The sequence below is a fragment of the Saccostrea echinata genome, unplaced genomic scaffold (assembly GCF_033153115.1).
Source record: "Saccostrea echinata isolate AGI-Se365-2 ecotype Australia unplaced genomic scaffold, CSIRO_AGI_Sech_v1 ptg000040l, whole genome shotgun sequence".
Taxonomy (NCBI): domain Eukaryota; kingdom Metazoa; phylum Mollusca; class Bivalvia; order Ostreida; family Ostreidae; genus Saccostrea; species Saccostrea echinata.
In genome coordinates, this window is record NW_026889789.1 from 678611 (window position 1) to 700209 (window position 21599).

A 21599-nucleotide genomic window follows, 5' to 3' on the forward strand; every position below is an offset into this window, starting at 1 on the left:
TATTGATACAACCGGATCCTGAATTATATAAATCAAAAGGAAACATCAGTGTAAAACATTTGTAACATTCCTTTTAAAGTTCTGACATGTCATATTTTCTAACAAAATTTCTTCATAAGCAATTTGAAAGCATCTTTCTTTGCTCAAATCTGCCATATTAGTTTTTCTATGGGTAAGGGGAACCAAGAATCAAGCCTTTACCACAAACCTCCATGACTGGTTTAAATGCATCGAAGTCTGTAACACGTGTTATATATTTCTGTAAATAAATTCAAAAGTATTATTACCCCTAAAACATAAAATTTCAACAGTCGTTATTATCATTATAGTATTTTTATTTTTAAAAAGATTTCTCTGGACTAGTATAGTTTATTTGGGGAGAAAAAAGATAGATAACAAGAGACCCATGGGTCACATCGATATCACTCACCTGAGCACACTGGCTAGGAAGAAGTAGAGATCTGTTCAGTATTGGAAAGTTTTAGGGGAGGGGGCAAATTTAAATTTACACTACCTCGCTTCCATATCAATATTACTTATCATGGCTTTACTACTGTTCTTAAACAGAAGAATTTTAAAGATTTTTTTCCTATATATTCTTATGTAAAACTCTGATTGCTCATTGTGGCCCCGTCCTACCCACTTTTAATTTGAACAAATCTGAATCTACACTACCTGAGAATGCTTCTATAATAATATGACTAATCAGGTTTCCCTTTTACTCTGTCTGAGTTAATGATTGGAATGATTATTAAGACAACTCTGTCTGAGGGTATATCACACAGTACTTAAATTTTCTCTTATCTAGAATTCAGGACTGGGTAACATACTACTTGCACCGTATTTCTTCACTAGGTTCCTATTGATAGATAAGAACCAGTTGTCTCAATCATCCTTAGATTTCCTACATCCATAGCTTAGCATCAATTCACTAGGATACTTGCCACGGGTGTTTATAACTTTCATACTTTTATTTTGCTCTTACCCTTAATGTTTTCCATCCTCTATCCTTAAATGTCCATCACATACATAATACTATGATATTAATTTAAAGAATTTTACAGTAGATAAGGATTTACCAGGAAAAGGTTTCAAATATGTAATTAACTAATCAGTAAATACTTAACAAAGATTGCATTGAAATCTATGAAGCATTTTTTTTTAAAAATAAAACTTCAAATAATAAAAATACTGTAGTGGAAAAATGCACTAAAACATATTAGAAATAGACTGACAGTTGAAAACGATTTTTTTTACCAGATAAGTTTCTTATAAAATTGATTTTTCATTAATTAAAACAGAGGAAGATAGCTCTTACCAAAACTCATGGTCATAGATTAGGACAAATCCCATACTTACATGCTAATAGTAATAAATGGGAATTATGTCTAACTAAACTGAGTATTCAACACCTATCATCTTTTATGTATTCAATTTCATTGAATCTTTTGTAGGGATGTCAAAAAATTATGCATTATTCGAACGATAGTCGAATATGTTAGAAACTTTTCGTAAACTAACATTTGATTTCAAACTCCATTGGTACATGACATATTTAACCCCAATCCCCTTTTCTTCAATTTATTAAAAATTAACACCAAATGTTACACACAGATGTTCACATGGACTTAAAATGTGGATTAACTAAATATAGACAGCTAATTTCTCCAAAACATATGATTTCCCCGTCAATCATGTTCATATATCGGTCTGTAAAGTCGGTTTTTAGGAGGCATAAAGAATGGCATTACGATATATTTTTAAAAAGCTTATTAAAATGGGAGGGGGGGGGGGACACGGTGTCTGTGATAGTGTTAGATATTTGAATATACTTTGTACCAACTATCAAAATGTCTTTGAAATATGTAAAAGAATATTAATTTTATAATAATTATCGTAGTGTTAAAACATGTTACGTCTATAATGGGTACATGGTATGAGATCAAGTCCAATTAATAATTTTATAAAGAAAAAGCAGTATAGCAAGAACTTTTTTTTTTACAAAAACAATACATTAATTGATAAATAATTCTCTCGGAAGTGAAGCATTTCTAACAACTCTACTTCCTACATGTAAAGTCAACAGTTTTTAACGAGCAAAATTATCTTATCGACAGTGTTTGGGAAAAGACGGTTTATCAATTTTAGGATGAGAATTCCATTTCTTTATCAATCTTATATTGAATTAATTATACTCATAGTTCCCTTTCTAAGGAAGAAATTCTTCAAAATCATATGTCAGTTTTGAATACTTTTTTAATTCCAAACAACCAAAATGAATTTGAATTACCATATCTATATTGGATTCCGAAACTTCATAAAAATCAAACAAAGATACATAGCGGGCTCCAGTAAATATTCAACCAAGCCTCTTTCTTTACTCCTCACTAAGATATCAACAGTAGTGAAGGAAAACTTCAAGATTGCTGTGAAACAATATATTCGAGAAGTGGTTTAAATCAGATGTGGATACTTAAAAATTCCAAGGAACTTTTGGAAAATTTGAAATCACAATATTTTACCAAATTCAACAGCTTTAAAACTTACGACTTTTCAACTTTATACACAACCATTCCCCACGATAAATTAAAGTCCAGGCTTTTTGATATTATTGACAGCTGCTTTTCAATAAAAATGGAACTCGTAAATATACTTACCTTGTCATTGGTCATTTGCAAAATTATTTTGTTTAAAAACATTCTGATAGTACACACAAGTACTCTGAAGTTGACATTAAAAAGATGCTTCAATTTCTGATTGACAATATGTATGTGGTTTTTTGAGACCAGGTCTCCCAACAATCTATTGGAATTTCCATGGGTACCAATTGCGCCCCGTTATAAGCATATCTTTTTTGGTATTTATATAAAGCAGAATTTGCCCAAAATCTTATACGTGAAAAGAAGAAAACACTTGCTGTGGCCTTCAACTCGACATCTACGTAGATATATCGACGACGTATTGTCAATTAACAATGATTATGTCCATTCTTATGTCGATACGATAGATCCTGGTGAGCTTGAGATAAAAGATACCACAGAGTCTGACACATCTGTTTTATATTTGGATATTTTACTTGAAAAAGACGTTAATGGTAATCTAACAACCAAGCTTTATGATAAACGTGATGACTTTAACTTTTCGATCGTCAACTTCCCTTACTTATGCAGCAATATACCTTCATCACCTGCATACGGGGTTTATATCTCTCAGCTGATTCGATACGCAAGAGCATGCTCTACGTATGTATAATTTCTAAAACGAGGTAAATTATTGACAAACAAGTTGATGAAACAAGAATATCAGCAGTCTCGATTAAAGTCATCGTTTCATAATTTTTTTGGTCGATACAATGACCTTGTCAGCAAATACAATTTATCATTGAGTCAAATGCTGACTGACGTTTTTCATACTAATTATTAGACCATTATTTACACACTGAATTGCAGATGGATTTTTCCGTTATTTCCCGATCATGACAAGGAGCACACGGCGGGTGTGACCGGTCGACAGGGGATACTCACTCCTCCATGGCACCTGATCCCACCTCTGATGTTTTGGAGGTCCGTGTTTGCTCTGCTCCTAATTTGTATTGTTTAGTGGACTTTTGAGCTTGAATACTGTTCGTTATCTCCATATATTTCATTTATTTGAATGTCATTTCGTTATTCGATCCGTCGGTCCATTCGACTTAAAGTCGAATAGTCGACTATTCGTTGACATCCCTAATCTTTTGCTGTTAGGATGGAATACCTTAACTTCTTTATTGCTGATTCATCATCCATGATTCATCATTCTAGAGTTACCCGTTGAATGCTTGACATCCCTAAAGCTTTGCCTTATATACACTTAGGCTAGTCATTCCAAGAGTTGTCAGGTCATTCCAATATTTGAATTCTTCAATGCCTTTTACTCAAATGCCCCTTAACCATTACACCTATATATTCCCATGTAAACTTTAGCCCACTCTTATGGCCCTGCCCTATTCCAAGGGGTCATGATTTGTATAAATTTGAATCTCCACTACCTGAGGATACTTCTGTATTAATATGTCTAATAATGGCTTAGCTGTCTTTGAGAAGAAGATTTTTAAAGATATTTCCTATATATTACTGTGGTAAACTTTGACCCCCCCCCCCCCCCGTGTGGTCCTGCCCTACCACTAGGGGTCATGATTGGAACAAACTTGAATCTACACTACCTGAGGATACTTCTGTAATACATGTAATATGACTATTTATGGCTTGGCTGTTGTCGAGAAGATTTTTAAAGACATTTCTTATGTTGCTATGTAAAACTTTGGCCTCTACTTGTGGCACCGCCCTACCCCCGGGGGTTATGATATGAACAAATTTGAATCTAGAGAATGTGATGAAACTTTCACATAAGTTTCATATTTTCTTACTCAATGGTTCTTGAGAAGAAGATTTTTAAAAGAAGGCACCAAATTTTCACAAATTCTTAATATCTCCCCTTGAAAGAGGGCGCGCCACTTCCTGTGAACAAACATAAATCCCCTTCAACCAAGGATGCTTTGTGACCAGTTTGGTTGAAATTGGCCCAGTGTTCCTTGAGAAGAAGTCGAAAATGTGAAAAATTTACAGACGACGGACGACAGACGGTTTTTGATCAGAAAAGCATATTTGAGCCTTCGGCTCAGGTGAGCTAAAAAGGGTCTGAACCTTTTTGTCAAAAAAATTCTTAGATACATTATAAGCAAGATCTTTAAAATGCACTTGACGAGATTAAATTGATCTGGTTGCTTGTATATTTAGATAAAAAAAAGTACCTACATGCAATTCTCATTGAAATAATTTTTAGAATATTTAATTTCGTAATGTTTTTTATGTATCTGCAGCAAAATAGTGCATATTATCTGACAAATAGTTTTTGCCAGGTATCAAACTCATATTGTGACATTTACTTTTTAAGGTCTGTGACGGTACATATTGTCGTTTTGTACATATTGTCGTCGGCGACAATATGTACCTACCCTCACGGCACATATTGTAGTCCATCGGTACATATTGTCACAGACGACAATATGTACCGAGACGAGCCTTATTTTCCTCCTGCATAATGGACGACAAAATGTACAGTCAAGCACCAGCACATATTGTCGTCGGCGACAATATGTACAGTCAAGATCGGCATATATTGTCGTCGATATATTGTTTTGACGAATATTTTCTTGAGAAAGGAAAGAGAGATTGACAAACACACACAAAAGCACGGAGGGAGACAGACGGCATTACTCGCAATACTACTGTAGGTAGAAAACTTTTTGGTCAGAAAATTTTGTCCAGGATTGATGTGCATCACTATGATATGCTAAAGGTACCGTAATTCTTGAGATATCTGATAAATCAGCCTATTCTTTTTCGTGTAATATATACTTGGAAATTGAATACAACATGTATTAGTTTTTTTTGTTCAGTACTAATGATTATTTGGAAATTATTTTTTGCGTTATTCTTATATACAATCATGTGCTGATATAATTGGTGTTGGTGGACTGGAAATTCAAGTGAGCTTTTCTGATCACATTTTGTCTGACCGTCCCTCTGCCTGTAAACAATTTTTACTTCTTCTCAAGAACTACGTGTACAGGGTCAATTTCAACCAAACTTGCCGCAAACCATCCATGGATAAAGGATATTCAAGTTTGTTCAAATAAAGGGATTTGTCCTCTTTCAATGGAAGTAGATAAGAATTAGTGAAAATTTAGTGACATCTTTTGAAAATCTTCTCAAGAACCACTGTGTCAGAAAAGTTGAAAATTATGTGAAAGCTTCTTTATGAGGTGTAGATTCAGTTTTAAGCTGATCATGACCCTCGGGGGAAGCGTGTGGCTACAAAAGGTGATCAAAGTTTTTCATAGAATATTTAGAAAAAATTCTATCATTTTTGTTTTTCAAGAACTACTATGTCAGAAGATATGATTCTTATGTGAAAGTTTTATTACATAGCGTACGTTCAATTTTGATGTCCTAGTTGGCACGAAAAAGACCCCTCACTGCTCACTGACCCTGAGTTTCCAGGATAGGTCTTCATTTGCAGCCTTCCACCGGTTAGTGGTGACGTCTACATACAAATGAAAATTTCTCTCGAGATGGACATTATTACAACAAACAAACAAACAAAAACAATTTTTTTTTCAAATCATGACCCCAGGGGTAGGGTGGGGCCACATTGGGTGATCAAAGTGTTTCATAGGAATATATAAAGAAAATCTTTTCGAAAGCCAGACAGATGTAGCACCGACGCTCCCCCCCCCCCCCCCCCCGGCCGGAGGTTTGATTTTTTTTTTATTTAATCATTTATTTTTTTGCTTTGGCAAATTCCGTTTGTTAAACTTGCATATACTCTCAATTTAGTCCACAGGTAAGATTTCATAATTAAATAATTTACTTAACATATACAGTAACACATCTTTACATACAAATTTCTTATTTTTTGGGCTTGTCAAAAAAATATTCTGAACAGCACCCCCCCCCCCCCTCCGTTCTGAAATTTCTGGATTCACCACTGAGAAACAGCAGTAAGCCAACGATTAGTGATGTTTATATGGAAGCATCCTTAAGTAGCACAGATTCAAGTGTCTTCTAATCGAACCGGGCCTAGGGTGGGCCACAATGGGCGATCAAAGTTCTACCTAAGAATATATGGGAAAATTCTTTAAAAATTATCTCATCAAAAATAGCAAAGCAATGAGTAGTCATATTTATATGAAGCATTGCCGTGCATTGTCTTGTGACGTGTTCTGATGGACGACAAAATGCGCAGTAAGGGTAGGTACACATTGTCGCTGACGACAATATGAACAGGACGACAAATGTAATGTCAAAATCACGCTGCATAAAATGGCATACGAGACACGTCTGTGTGATTCACACACCAATTATATTCAAAAAACTACCAAAAAACAACAAAAGAAAACTTTAAGCAACAATATCTATTGGGCGACAATATGTACAGTGAGGGTGACGTACATAATGTCGCCAGCGACAATATGTACATGTGTAATTTTTCAGCCGGCGACAATATGTACCGATGGCAGACAATATGTGCAGTGAGGGTAGGTACATATTGTCGCCCATGACGTTATGTACATGACGACAATATGTACCGTCACAAGGTCACATGAGCCGAAGGCTCAATTGAGCTTCTCTGATCGAAATTTGTCCGTTGTCTGTTGTCGATATTGTCGTCGTCGTCGTTGGCGTTGTCGCAAACTTTTCACATTTCATCTTCTCAAGAATCACTGGGCCAATTTCAACCAAACTTGCCACAAAGTATGCTTGGGTAAAGGGAATCAAGTTTGTTCAAATGAAGGGCCATGCCTTCTAGTTCCAAGGGGAGAAAAATTTTGAATTCTTGAAAAATTAATGGCATCAATTAAAAATCTTCTTCTCAAGAACTCTGTGCTTAAAAATATAAAACTTATTTGGAATCATTGTGAGGTAGAGTACATTCATTTTTTTTTTTTTCAAATCATGACCCCTGGGGGTAGGGAGGGGTCACAATGGGCGATCAAAGTTTTATATAGGAATAAATAGGAAAAATCTTCTCAATAACAGCAAAGTCATGATTGGTCATATCTATATGCAAGCATCCTTAGGTAATGTAGATTCAAATTTGTTAAATCATGACCCCCGGGGATAGGGTGGGGTCACAATGGGTGATCAATGTTTTACATAGGAATGCATAGTAAAAATCTTTAAAAATCTTCTTCTTAAGAACAGTAAAGCCATGATTGGTCATATCTATACGCAAACATCCTCGGGTAGTGTAGATTCAAGTCTGTTCAAATCATAACCGCTCGGGGTAGGGTAGGGTAGGTCCACATTGCGCGATCATCGTTAAATATACAATAGGGATGCATAGGAAAAATCTTTAAAAATCTTCTTTTCAAGAACTGCAAAGCCATGATTAGTCATATTTAAATGGAAACAGTCTCAGATAGTGTAGATTCAGGTTTGTTTAAATCATGACTCCTGTGGGTAGGGTGGGGCCACAATGGGGTTTTTACAAGATTTACATAGGAAAAATTAGCAATAGCAATTTTGTGTCATATTAATTCAAAAGCATCCTAAGGAAGATTCAAAGTAAGTTCAGATCATAACCCATATTCCCCCAAACCACTTTTATATTTAAACTTTTTCACGACTGAACTGATTTCTGTTTTTTCCAAGCCAAAGTGCTTAGGTGAGCGATGTGGCCCCTTGCCCTCTTGTTGTGTATTACTTTTCGATTTTTCGATTTTTAAATCTTCTTTACAAGATATGAGCGCTTGTATAAGTAAAACAATCGTTTAAAACGTTGTTTCTAATAATAATCCGAATAAAGCGATTATCTTCTAAAAGAATATGTTTATGGGAATTTACTATGAGAAATATAAATTATATCTACATAAAAAAATAAATGTCTTTCTAAAAGCAGTTTAAAATACATTGTTTCTTATAGTATTTTTAACTGTCTGAAATTGGAAAGCTTCTGAAATATAATAACTCTTGAATCCCTTCAATTTCCGCCTTTTTATATTTTATTTTATTATTATATTTTTTAAATTTATTATTTTTACTGGCATTTTTTTTGTTTAAAAGCTTATGTTTTATTATACTTACAAACAAAAATGATTGCAAAACGATTTTGGAACATATTGTACTAAGAGAGGAGAATGTTATTGTCACTATGGAGATAATTGTCAATATATTTCTAAAACGAGTTGTTGCTTTATTGTGTGCGAATTATCTTTCTTGCAATTGATGTACTACTATAAATTTCTTGCACGTAACTTTGTTCCCTTTTCTATTGAGTGTTTCTCGTATTCTGTAAAAACAAGGCATTTTTGCAAGGATTAGCAGTATGTGTAATTGGTACTTAAGTAACAATTGAGTTCTGGCCGCTGTATTCTAGATGGTTTAAGATCTTGTCCTCTGTTTATCAAACATTTGTGTTTCCTTGATTTCTGCTTCCTTTGCTGGTGATGGAGTTTATGAGTATTTGCAATATATCCTGTATCCTTTTCCTACACTGCTAAATTATCTAAAACTATGATTGAGAATACTGTGAGAAGTTTTACAGTCTACAAATGCACTACCTTCCTTAAAAACCTACAATTTATATCAAAAATATAAATATTAATATATAATAAGACCAGGTTAAATAAATGTCCATAAATCAAAAGATTTTTTTAATACATGATTATGTATCCTTGCCTTATATATATATATATATATATATATATATATATATGAGGGCTGTCCCAAAAAGTCGTAGACAGAGAAAATAATTTAGTTTTTTCTTTGCTAAATTAAATTTCTTTTCTTTTCATAGTGAAAAGCAATATTTTATGATAATGAATTTCAAGTTTCATGATAATAACACATTTAATAAGAAAATAATGTAAAAAATGAAGAAAGCAGATAAGTGTACGTCGGCGCAAGAAAGCAAACCTAGTTTGCGTCTCTTATAACGCCATGATCATTTTTAAGTATGCTGTCCCATATGTTTAACATGCGTCTCTCAAGCTTATCGATATTTTTTTTCTTGACTGAGGGACTCTGTAAAACTCACCAATATCCATATATGCATAGTTTTTTTTTTTTTTATCAGATTCAAATTTCAGTCCTCGAAAGGTCTGTGACGGTACATATTGTCGTCATGTACATAACGTCGTCAGCGACAATATGTACCTACCCTCATTGCACATATTGTCGGCCATCGGTACATACTGTCGCCGGCTGAAAAGTTACACATGTACACGACATTATGTGCCTCACCCTCACTGTACATATTGTCGCCCCACAGCTACTGTTGCTTAAAGATTTATTTTGTTGTTTTTTTTTTGTTTTTTGTTTGGTAGTTTTGTGAATAAAATTGGTGTGTGAACCACACAGACGTGTCTCGTTTGCTATTTTATGCAGCGTGATTGTGACGGTACATTTTGTCATCCTGTTCATATTACACAATGTGTACCTACCCTTACTGCACATATTGTCGTCCATCAGAACATGTCGCATGACATGCACGGCAATGCACCATATAAATATGACTGATCATTGCTTTGCTGTTTTTGAGAAGATAATTTTTAAAGAATTTTTCCATATATTCCTATGTAAAACTTTGATCACCCATTGTGACCACACCCTAGCTCCGGGGTCATCATTTGAAGATACTTGAATCTACACTACCAAAGGATACTTCCATATAAACATCACTAATCACGGGCCTATTGCTGTTCCTACTCCTGGGGTCATGATTTGAACAAAATTGATTTTGTTTTTGTTTGTTTGTTTGTTGTTATAAAGTCCATCTTGAGAATTTTTCATTTAGATGTAGATGTCACCACTAGCCGGTGGAGGGCTGCAAATTTAAACCTACACTTGGCATTTAGGGTCATTGAGCAATTAGAGATCTTTTTCGTACCAGCACCTCAAAATTAACGTACGCTATGTAATGATGCTTTCACATATGTTTCATCTCTTCTGACCCAATAGTTCTTGAAAAAAGATTATGAAAGAATTGTTTCTAAATATTCTAAGAAAAATGATCACCTATTGTAGCCACACCCTTTCCCGAGAGACATGATCTGAATAAAACTGAAGCTACACCTCATAATTATGCTTTCACATAAGTTTCAACTTTTCTGCCACAGTGGTTCTTGAGAAGTTTTTGTAAAAAAAAAATCACTAAATGTTCACTAATTCTTAACTACTTCCCATGAAAGAGGGCATGGCCCATTATTTGAACAAACTGAAACCCCGTTTATCCACTGATGCTTTGTGGCAAGTTTGGTTGAAATTGACCCAGTAGTTCTTGAGGAGAATCTGAAATTGTGAAAAGAGACGGTCAAACAAAATGTGATCAGAAAAGCTCACTTGAACTTCCAGTTCAGGTGATCTAAAAATGCCAACCCCAACACCAATTATATCGGCACATAACTGTATCTAAAAGAATAACACAAAACATAATTTCCAAATAATCATTACTACTGAACAAAAAAGCTAATACATGTATTCAATCTCCAAGTATATATTACAAGAAAAAAGAATAGGTTGATTTATCATATATATCAAGAATTGTGATATCTTGACACATCATTGTGATGTACATCAATCCTTAACACAATATTCTGATCAAAAAGTTTTCTACCTACAGTATTGTGAGTAATGCTGTCTGTCTCCCTCCAAGTGTGCATGTGTGTTGTCAATCATCTCTTTCATTCAAGTAAATATTCGTCAAAACAATATGTCGACGACAATATATGCCGACCTTGACTGTACATATTGTCGCCGACGACAATAAGTGCTGGTGCTTGACTGTACATTTTGTCGTCCATTATGCAGGAGGAAAATAAGGCTCGTCTCGGTACATATTGTCGCCGGCGACAATATGTACCGATGGACGACAAAATGTGCAGTGAGGGTAGGTACATATTGTCGCCGACGACAATATGTACAAAACGACAATATTTACCGTCACAAGGTCGCTTTACATTATACATGTAGATAGCAGAGAATACACAAAGTTTGACGTCAATTGTGAGACCCATAACTGAATTTGTCTGAATTTGACAGGACTCTACTTCGCAGCACAGTTAAGGCTGCAGTAAGGAGGCGGGGCCTAATTTATACGGGAAATGCTTACTATGACATCACACAAAAATATAAGTTCTTCAAATTACCACAAAATGAAATGATTTGCTATTTTAAACTGTTGATTAGCTTTAAACTACATCAATACTAACTAGTGCATTATTGTCGTTGGTTAAATCCCACGCAGCAATATATAAACAATTCACTGATCGCAATGCACTTGTCAATGTGACGTCATGACGCAGTTTGTATGCAGTGAGAGGCGGATCAAGTTATATTTATTCAATGAAAAATGCATAAAAACTGCGTCAAATTTTACGATATGACGTCACATTGACAAGTGCATTGCGATCAGTGAATTTTTTATATATTGCTGTGTGGGATTTAACCAACTACAAAAATGCATGCAATAGTTAGTATTGATGTGGTTTAAAGCTATCCAACAGTTTAAAATAGCAAATCATTTCATTTTGTGGTAATTTGAAGAACTTATATTTTTGAGTGATGTCATAGTAAGCATTTCCCGTATAAATTAGGCCCCGCCTCCTTACTGCAGCCTTAACTGTGCTGCGCGGTCTTCCTATAAATCGTCATAATATGACTACTATTAAAGATATATATTAAAATATGCACTATTTTAAGGATCATTGAATAAATTATGGCTATGCAAAATTTGGTTAGTCTTGGTTATTTATATTCAAACTCTAGAACTAATTCAAACTCTAATGTTTTAAGAGGATCTCTGTTCGTCCTGCTGTCCATCGGTTAAACATATGTTAGACGTTTGAGCATTATACATTCACATTTCATTGCAATACAATTGTACAAATGGAGAAGCAGAGATAATTTTTTTTTAGATTAAACTAGATATTAATGTTTAAGTCTTTTAAATATTCACTTCCCATTTTTCAATAAGTATTTGTAAAAAGTTTGTTACTTATATTACTAATCGTAAATGATATTGCCCTTCTATTAAAATGCATTTTAAATTTTATTTGTCTTAAAAAGACTATCACAATTTTATACACAATAATGAGGTCTCATCAAATTGTCATTGTTTAATCTTTTTTTTATTTTGATAAAAAGATTTTTGAGCACTCAATCAACAAAAACAAAATATAGATTCATTTTCTAAGTTATGGTTTGAGAAATTGAGCTAACAAACATGTATAAGGACGAGTAATTTCAAATAATCCAAGGTGTCCATAATTTCAACTGGGTGACCCGATCTTGCGGATTTTGTGTCCAGGAAGATTTACAACAATGTATTCTCTCTATCATTATTCATCAACAAAAACGATAGTATTAATTTTTTTCCTTTGACTTCATGCAATTTTTGCAAGTTTATTTTTTATTCAAAGATCTTCAATGATGCCCCGTTCAGTTGTGTAAATTTAAGAGGCTGATGGCAAAAAAGGAAATTGAACACTATTGAAATTCTTTAATTTTTGATATTTGAAAAAAAGATATATGCATCATTTTTTTTTGGGGGGGGGGGGGGGAAGACATTAAAAATGCTTCTTAAAAATATAATATGCAGCCATCAAAAGAAATGTACTCACTGGACTCATTTTGATCAGAATACTTAATTTGAATATAAATCATAATGACCAAATGTGTATGAACTAATGATTTACGTTTACAATGATTTTTTAACCTACATGTAGAGTATTCACCTCTATGCTAGAAGTGTGAATGTTATGACCACTAGGAAGAAACTCGAAGCAAATGAGAGGAATTCCAATAATTCTCTGCTTTCACTAGCACCACTGTTATCCGTTTGGTGTTCTACGGTTGATCTGAAAAGATAATGATATGAATTAATTTCCCACACTCAATTAAAATTTAATAAACATGTAACAAATTATTGGTTTATTTTAATCAATCAGACATCGATTTCATCATTTATTTATAGATAAAACGGTCATCTTAAATAATTAAACAAAGGCTTTTTAAGGTATCCAATGTATAATAAAGGGATATTGAACAATTTTGAATCATTTTATACTAGTTAAATATGAATTGCTAGATAATGATGAAAGTGAAACGAACCAAATTCATTTGACTGATCTCATAAAAGAAGCCAGCCATTTTGTTCCTTAAACGTTTTTGAAGAGTTATCTGCCCTTGGTGAAAAGAAGAAAAATTTAATTTTGTCTAAATATCTATTGTAAATGATTCATTTTATTTTCTATTTTAATAAAGAGAAAGTTTATGCATATTTTCACCAAGAGATTTGTAGGTAGTTCAGATTACTTTTTACAATATCTTTATAGCACATGCGCTGCCCATAGACTTCAATGTAAAATTTAAGGTGCAATTAATTGGACAATGATCAACATTTTCTAAATTTCTTTGGTGGAGTATTTTTATTTGATAATACCTTCAAAATGATACCATGAATAAAAATATCGGACCATTCATTTATTAGGTATAAAATATGGTCGTTATACATTGAATACCTTAAATACAAAACAAATTACCTAGAGTGTTGCATGACATCGGTCCATGTAGTTGATTCAGAAGATGGAGAAAAAGAAGATGCTAAAGTTTTCCTTGATTTTCTTATCAGTTCGTAACACCCAAGGTCTATAAAAATAAATGAAAGAACTGTATATTTTATGTTAAATCCAAAGTATCGATGAAAGTTTTAAAACCTACATTTAAAAGCCTCTGATGAATGATAAGCAGGTGGACACGGTTGTATTGTGAAGTTGTCACACTTTGCTTGAAAATTCTGTTGAATTCTGTTAGCAGTGAGACTGTATTCTGTACAATAGCCTGAAAAAGATGTATCACTATTAATACCTCTCAAATAGGTACCATGTTTTCTCTTTTATTCCTGAATCATACCAATACAGTATTTGAATAAGACAGTGTATAGACATAAAGGTACAAAACTGATATGTTCGTACACACGTCAGATATTACGTGTTGTGAAATCAAATTATGTTAATTTCGAAATTCGAAAAATTATGGAAAAATTAAAAATCAATGTTGGACTTATAGTGAGATATGTAAGTAATCAATTGATTATCTAATGATATCTAGTCTCTAATAATGATAACGAATGTTTCATTGCATAAGAAAGTTTAACAGAGTTTTTTAAATTACAGATTGTGATATTTGAACACATAAGAAAGAATCCCTTTACCTGAAATTTCTTTTGATATTTTTGAGAGACTACAGGTAAAAGGTATTCTTTGCATTCTTATTCACCAAAATGCATTCAGGAAGAATAAGGACTTCTTATCCCCCTTTTACTCTCTAAGAAACACACAATTTGTATACCTAAGAAAATGATCCTGTCATAAGCACAAACTTCAACTGTTTCATTGAGAAATGGGTTTGTCACACAATGATATGCAAGTTTCTTAGGATTACTACATTTACTATCAAAGGCTGAGCACTTCTTTCTTTCAGAAGCTTTTTTCCACTCCTCTTCACTGCTTGGGCAATACATAGCAGACTTTATAGTGTTTCTTGATATATGGCAGGAACTTTCGCTGGTTTTTAATTCCTGCAAATAATTTTAAAATTTACAGTATGACATAAAGAATAATTTCATTCATGTATGGTGTTCTAATTTACAGATTATCCAATCAATTTTTACCTTAGTGTTTTTCTTTTAAAAGAAACCCATGTGTAAATTTTCTTTTTTTCTTTTTTTTTTCTTTTTTGAATATTTAAAATTGTGAACAATGGAATGTAGTTATTAAATCTAAACATGTTACCTGCACAAATAAAAAAAAGAACAATGCCAGAAAAGGTTATAAACCATATATGAGTCAAAGCTACTTGGTCTGAAAAGAAAAGAGTTGAAAATAATTTGTGATAAGCATTTGCAAGGAAAACATTCAACTACACAATACATATTAATTCTTCTTTACTTCAATATCAAGTGTCAATTAAGAATTAAATGATCCTGTAGTGTGCAGTGAAAGTTACTTTATAATGGGTCTTTTTTTTCTCAAAAAGATCATAAATCTACAAAATATTTCATCTGACATGCACATACATGTATATGTTTATTGAATAAGATAATCTTTCATTCAAAGCATACATTTGATTTCAGTTATCATTCAGTTATCTGTTATTTTTCATATCAAGTATTTGTTTACACCGAGAGGTAGAATTTGATCATGAATTAAAGATAATCATTCTTTATAAAATAAAGAACGGCACAAAATTAGTATTTCTGCTGTTTTTAAGTTAATTAGAATTATGGGGAAATCTTTCAATGCATCACCTTCCATTGTTTTCAAATTTAAAATTTCAATTTCAATATGGCTGCTGCTGACACACGAAACAAAGCACTAGGTAAAAGTGTTTTCAATGACCGGATAAGAAAATTCGGTTCTTATATGATTGGTGTCATTTTTGCTTTATCGAAAATTCATTTAAGGTATTTACACAGAAACTGTTCGTGTTTTAAACATTTATGTGATGAAATTTATTTTTAAAGAATTTTTTTTAAAAACAAAAGGAAGATTCTTTCATGTAAGAGATGTCTTCTTTCGTTTTGTATACAAGTAATATTATAAAGCACATCAGATAATAATTGCCGTTTGCACAATACACAAGATAGTGAGTACAAAAAAAAACCACTTAACAAATAATCAGTCAACTTCCTAGGGAAACACTGCAAGTCAGTTCAATGAATGTTAAAAATCATCAAAAACTTCTTTTACCGAAATCCTCTTAATCCAGGTCATGTTTTTCTTCCTTATTTATGGAATGTCTTGCAGGAGAATTCGCACTATTTACCTACATAATAAAACAGACTACATGCTTGCTCAACCAGCACATATTCTTCATATCTGAGAAATAACATGTATTTGCCATTTATATCAATTATCTTGCTTTCTGTCTTTCAATCTGCCTTATTCTTCAATCGTGTCAAAGGAAGTATGGATAGTATATGCATTCCTAAATTAGAGAGATCAGGGCCACCACTGCCTTTGCCATTTTCCAATTCACGTTTATTGAAAATATTTAAGCCAGCAATTTGCGCTCAAACGCCGTCTGAAAATATGAAAGGAAATTATCTAATATCATTTTTTACCCGTATTCATTTAACATTGCATATCAAACACAATTAGACTTTATAATTTATTATCATAGTTCCATCACCATTGTATGGTGTTGAAAAGTATTATGATGTACATTATAACTATATATTTCCAGAAACCAAGATTACATAGCAAAGAATCTCATACACAAAAGTGTATTGATCATCTGAAACCATAAAGCTACGCTCTCCCCCCAACTTTGTTCTTTTTACAAAAATTCACATGAAGTTTAACTGGTCAATATTGGATATTAGTCAGTTCATATTCTAAAATAGTAATATTTTCTTGGAAATGAAATATTTTAAAAATAATAAAATACTTTATTAATTTTGATAGGTGCATAGATTTTGCTGTTTCTTGAATATTTTAAAGACAAGAGTTTAGAAACAAGAGTTTAATTTAGAATAAAGTACATGGCCAGTTGTTTCCAAATCTTTTTTTAATTAATGTGAACTGTCTTTAGAAAAACATAAGCACAATTTATACATACATTAAGCTTTTTCTTTTTATGCTCAATCAAATAAATGTAATAATATATATATATATAAATAGCCGACCTGAGAGACATTATCCTGTGTGTTTGAAATGTTCCAAGAAGCTCAGGGAGTCCTACATTGAATAAGAAAATCGTTCAAATAAATTCAATGCAAAAATAGACGCCTAAACAACTACATTGTAGTTGCAACTGGTCAAGCGTATACCTACATATGGCAGAACGCATGGTTAAGCAGATTGAAAACCAGACTGATCTATATATCGGGTTACTAAAGTTGTTGCTAATATTCAATACTTACTTTTTAAATGACTATATCATGCAATAACACTTTTTAATGTATAGCTAATATTGTTTGTCATTAACCAAAGTGGAGTGTATTTACCCATTTTAATTTTTCCTTGTTTATTGTAATAGTTCATTATATTATGTAGGGGAAATAAAAAACACCAATTATGTAATTTTCAATTGAAAATTGAACAACAAATATATCTTAGGACAAAAAGATATGTGTCCTTCTTAAGGACAAATGACCCTCTGCTCCAAATTTCACATTTAAACTTCCCGACATTGAAGAGCAATAGCATCAGCTTCAAATGGAAAACAGTATAAGGTATGAAGTGTTAATTTAATGTTGTCCAAATCATGATCCCTGGGGGTACATGTAGGTGGGGCCATTATGTGGAATCAAAGTTTTACATAACAATAGAAAAAATCTTAACATTCTTCACAAGGCAAGGCCTTGATAAGTCATATTTAGATGGAAGCATCTTCAATGAGTCTAGATTGAAGTTTGTTCAAATCATGACTCCCGGAGTAGGGTGGGGCCATGACTTGGACATAAGAGTTTTTCATATAATACATAGAGAAAATCTTTTTGAAATTCTTCTTCACAAGAACAGCGAAGCAATCGTTAGTTATATTCATACTGAAGTATCTACCAGGTAATGTAGATTCTAATTTGTTCAAATCATTACCCCAGGGTAGGATTGGGCCACAATGGTCAGCCAATGTAAGATTAACAGAAGAATCTATGAGAAAAAAATCTTTAATTTCCTTCTTCAAAACAGCAAACCCTAACAAAAAATACTATAGTTAACTATAGTTTACTATAATTAACTATAGTGATAACTTTGACACTATGAAAACTATAGTTAACTATAGTGATAACTATGAAAACTTTGATTTATTATAGTGATCACTATGACACTTTGATTTGCTATAGTGAAAACTTTGATTTACTTTAGTGATCACTTTGAAAACTTTGATTTACTTAAGTGATCAGTATGACACTAAAGTGATCACTTTGAAAACTTTGATTTACTATAGTGATAACTTTGACACTTTGATTTACTACAGTTAAGGAGGGATTCTTGTCTGGTTTCTGACTAGATGAAATATTCAAAGTATATTTGCTTGTATGTCATATATTTAGATGTAAGGAATTTAAAAGATGATTTTTTTTTCCTCGTCATAATTGTACAACTTGTACAACTTTAAATAGAAATGGTAAACTGAGTTTGAAATCTAGCAGGGACTATATTTTGGAGGAACGGTGGCGTATGAAAATATCTCCTTTTCTGCTTCTCAAAATTACCATAGAACAATGAATTTAGTTTTAAAAAAATAACAATCAGAAACTTAAAGAAATTTTCAAATGTAAGTAAATTTAATAATAATAGAATAAAGTTTTTTAAAATGTATTAAATAAATATGATTTTCCAAACAAACTACAATTTTATTTGCTTATATAATCTTACAATCTAAGTATAGATTGAGCAAAAAATCAATTAAAAGTGTTTTTCTCTCTTAGCAAACGGTCAAAACTTTTTGTTTTTATATCATTTTGTATCTTTATAAGACAACTTTACCATATGTGAAAATCAGAAAAAATTAAAAATGCGAAGTATGTAAAAATAACCAATATATCCTAAAAAATTAAGAAAAATAGAGGATATTCGGAGTAGCTAATATCTATTTTAGTTACATTATTTGTGTCAATTTGGTAGTATCATCTGATAGACCTTATATAGTAATATCTTTTTATGCAAAAAGAAAAACATTTAATTTTTTGAAATAGAAGTAGGCATCGCATGATTGGCAACAGTAATTTTTCATTTTTAATGTCAAGGAAAAAGATAATGACCTTGACTTGTCCTTGCTTCTAAAATAAAACGGTCAAATTTATTTTTATTGATACCATCACGTAGTGATAATGTCTTCTTGAATCTATGAAAATTTCATTAATTTTTTAACACAAGAAATATGAGAAGAATCCCTCTTTAACTATAGTAAATATAGTTAACGATAATATTTTTGTTAGGGAAGCCATGACTTATCATAAATTCATAAAAGCATCTTTAGATTAAGATTTGTTAAAATCATGACACCTGGGGTTACGGTGAGGCTTGGCTGCAATATATTTTCTTAATTTTACATAGGAATGCATTGAGAAAAAAATCCGCTGATAAAGAACAGAAGGGCAGTAGGTACTCTTCAAGATTTGGACAACTTGAATTCTATGAATCACTTGCCTTGTCACTGATGGGTTTGAATGAAAAGAGTGTATCAACAGAACATGTAAAATGCATGTCTAGAAAAGAGAAATAATTGTACATTTTGTGTTTTTGAAGAGGAACTCTCCTGGTTATAAGATTTGCATTCTATCATGAAAACTTCTTCTTTGTTTGTCGAGTGACAGAATTTGTTTTTAGAATTGGCATAGTAAAGAAGGATATGTTCGAAAATGTGCTGATCTGCCATAAAAAGAGAAGGTTGTGAATAATATAACATTTTCAAACATAGGTACAGTCTTTAGACCAGTTGCGAATAGGAACTGATTAGGCGGTGCTATAACTTTATGACGGCATTATTTCAAAATCTAATTTTTTTGTCAAAGTAGTTCATTGACTTGCGCAATTAAATGTTGTTTTATAAAAGTTCACCCTTTCAAAAAAAACTTTTATTTTAGCAAGTTAACATGGGTACTCACTTTACTAGTTAAGAATAAACCGACGAGTTCCGAATACCCTAGCGGTTCCCATGCAATTTGACCCTAAATTAAAAATATCCGTCCCACACATTATCAATTGACACGCTTAGGAAAAGTTAAAATAAATGCTTACCAGTAAGTAAATGGTATTCCCAAAGAATAAAGAAAAATAACGGTAACATTTACAATGAAGAAATAACAGGAAAACTTACGTATTATATAGTGTTTATAATGGATATTCGGAACTAGTAAAATGACAACACGAAAATATTCTGATTTCTACGGTGGCTACTATAGGACATGGTATGAAATCTTTTTTTTATTAATTCGTGGCCAGGAAATAAAATTCGTGGACACAAATAAAATTCCTGGCCACGAAATAAAATTCCTGGTCATGAAATAAAAATTCGTGGCCACGAAATAAAAGTCGTGGCCACAATTAAAATAAAAATTCGTTTCCAAGAAATAAAATGTGTGATCACGAAATGCAAATTCGAGGCCACGAAATAAAGTTGTGCTATATAATGCCATTCTTAGCTTCTCCTGTTTTATGTCATTCAAGATGAACGAACTTATATATCATTATCATTCAATTGGAATGAACCAAAGGGATATTTGTGTAATGAGCAATGAAATTTGATGCTGATACGTAGAACATGTTTTACATGAGAAGTTATACTCGTAACATGCTAAGATTTTGTGTCTATTTCATTACAACTATGTGATAGGATTCAATAGAAAATTTGAGAAAAACAGCAAATAAGCCCTTAAGGTCATTAATGTTGGGTTGCCTTGACTAATATCAGGAACAAAACTTAACAAGGTTATTATAATTAAAAAAAAAATACTTAACTTGACTAATATAAAATTGTCCGTGTATATTATATCATCCAAAAAATCATGAGCTGGGACTTCATGCTGTGCCATGTAGCATGATGACAAGCTGAAGAGAATACTTTCATTTTGTTTTATTACAGTCAGGTATTTCGTTAGGATATCATTTTGGATGAAGTATCATCGAACTGCCTTAAGCTCCAGAACAGTCAATTGAATCGGCTTGAATGTTTTGTTTTAATTTTATGCACAGAGCAAAGGAGAGTTTTATTTATTTATTTTTTTTTTTTACATCTAGACTATGTTCATAATGCATGCACCAATTCTCATCTGCTTCTAATATATATGCAAATTAAATATATGGGTATTTATAATGATGTTCATCAGCACGGGCCAGTTACAATAATCTAACTGTGTTTAATTGTGTGTCATGGGACAGACCCTCAATGGGTCCATGCGCAGCACAGTTAAGGCTGCAGTAAGGAGGTGGGGCGGAAATGCTTACTATGACATCACACAAAAATATAAGTTCTTCAAAGAACTACGCACGCTAACTCTCGATTCCCGCTAACGAAATGATAACTCAGTGTTTGATTTTTCTCAAAACG

The 21599-nt window shown here is 32.4% G+C and overlaps 1 protein-coding gene across 1 annotated transcript; it reads right to left on the bottom strand.

Annotated features, from left to right (window-relative positions):
- Positions 1-13278: 13278 nt before the first annotated feature.
- Positions 13279-15099, bottom strand: LOC133200484 (uncharacterized). The gene is made up of 4 exons (XM_061336276.1): positions 14892-15099; positions 14262-14408; positions 14084-14189; positions 13279-13399 (listed from the first exon to the last, which is right to left on the bottom strand). Exons 1-4 carry the CDS (start codon positions 15061-15063, stop codon positions 13279-13281), a joined length of 546 nt encoding a protein of 181 aa, XP_061192260.1. The 5' UTR covers positions 15064-15099.
- Positions 15100-21599: the final 6500 nt, after the last annotated feature.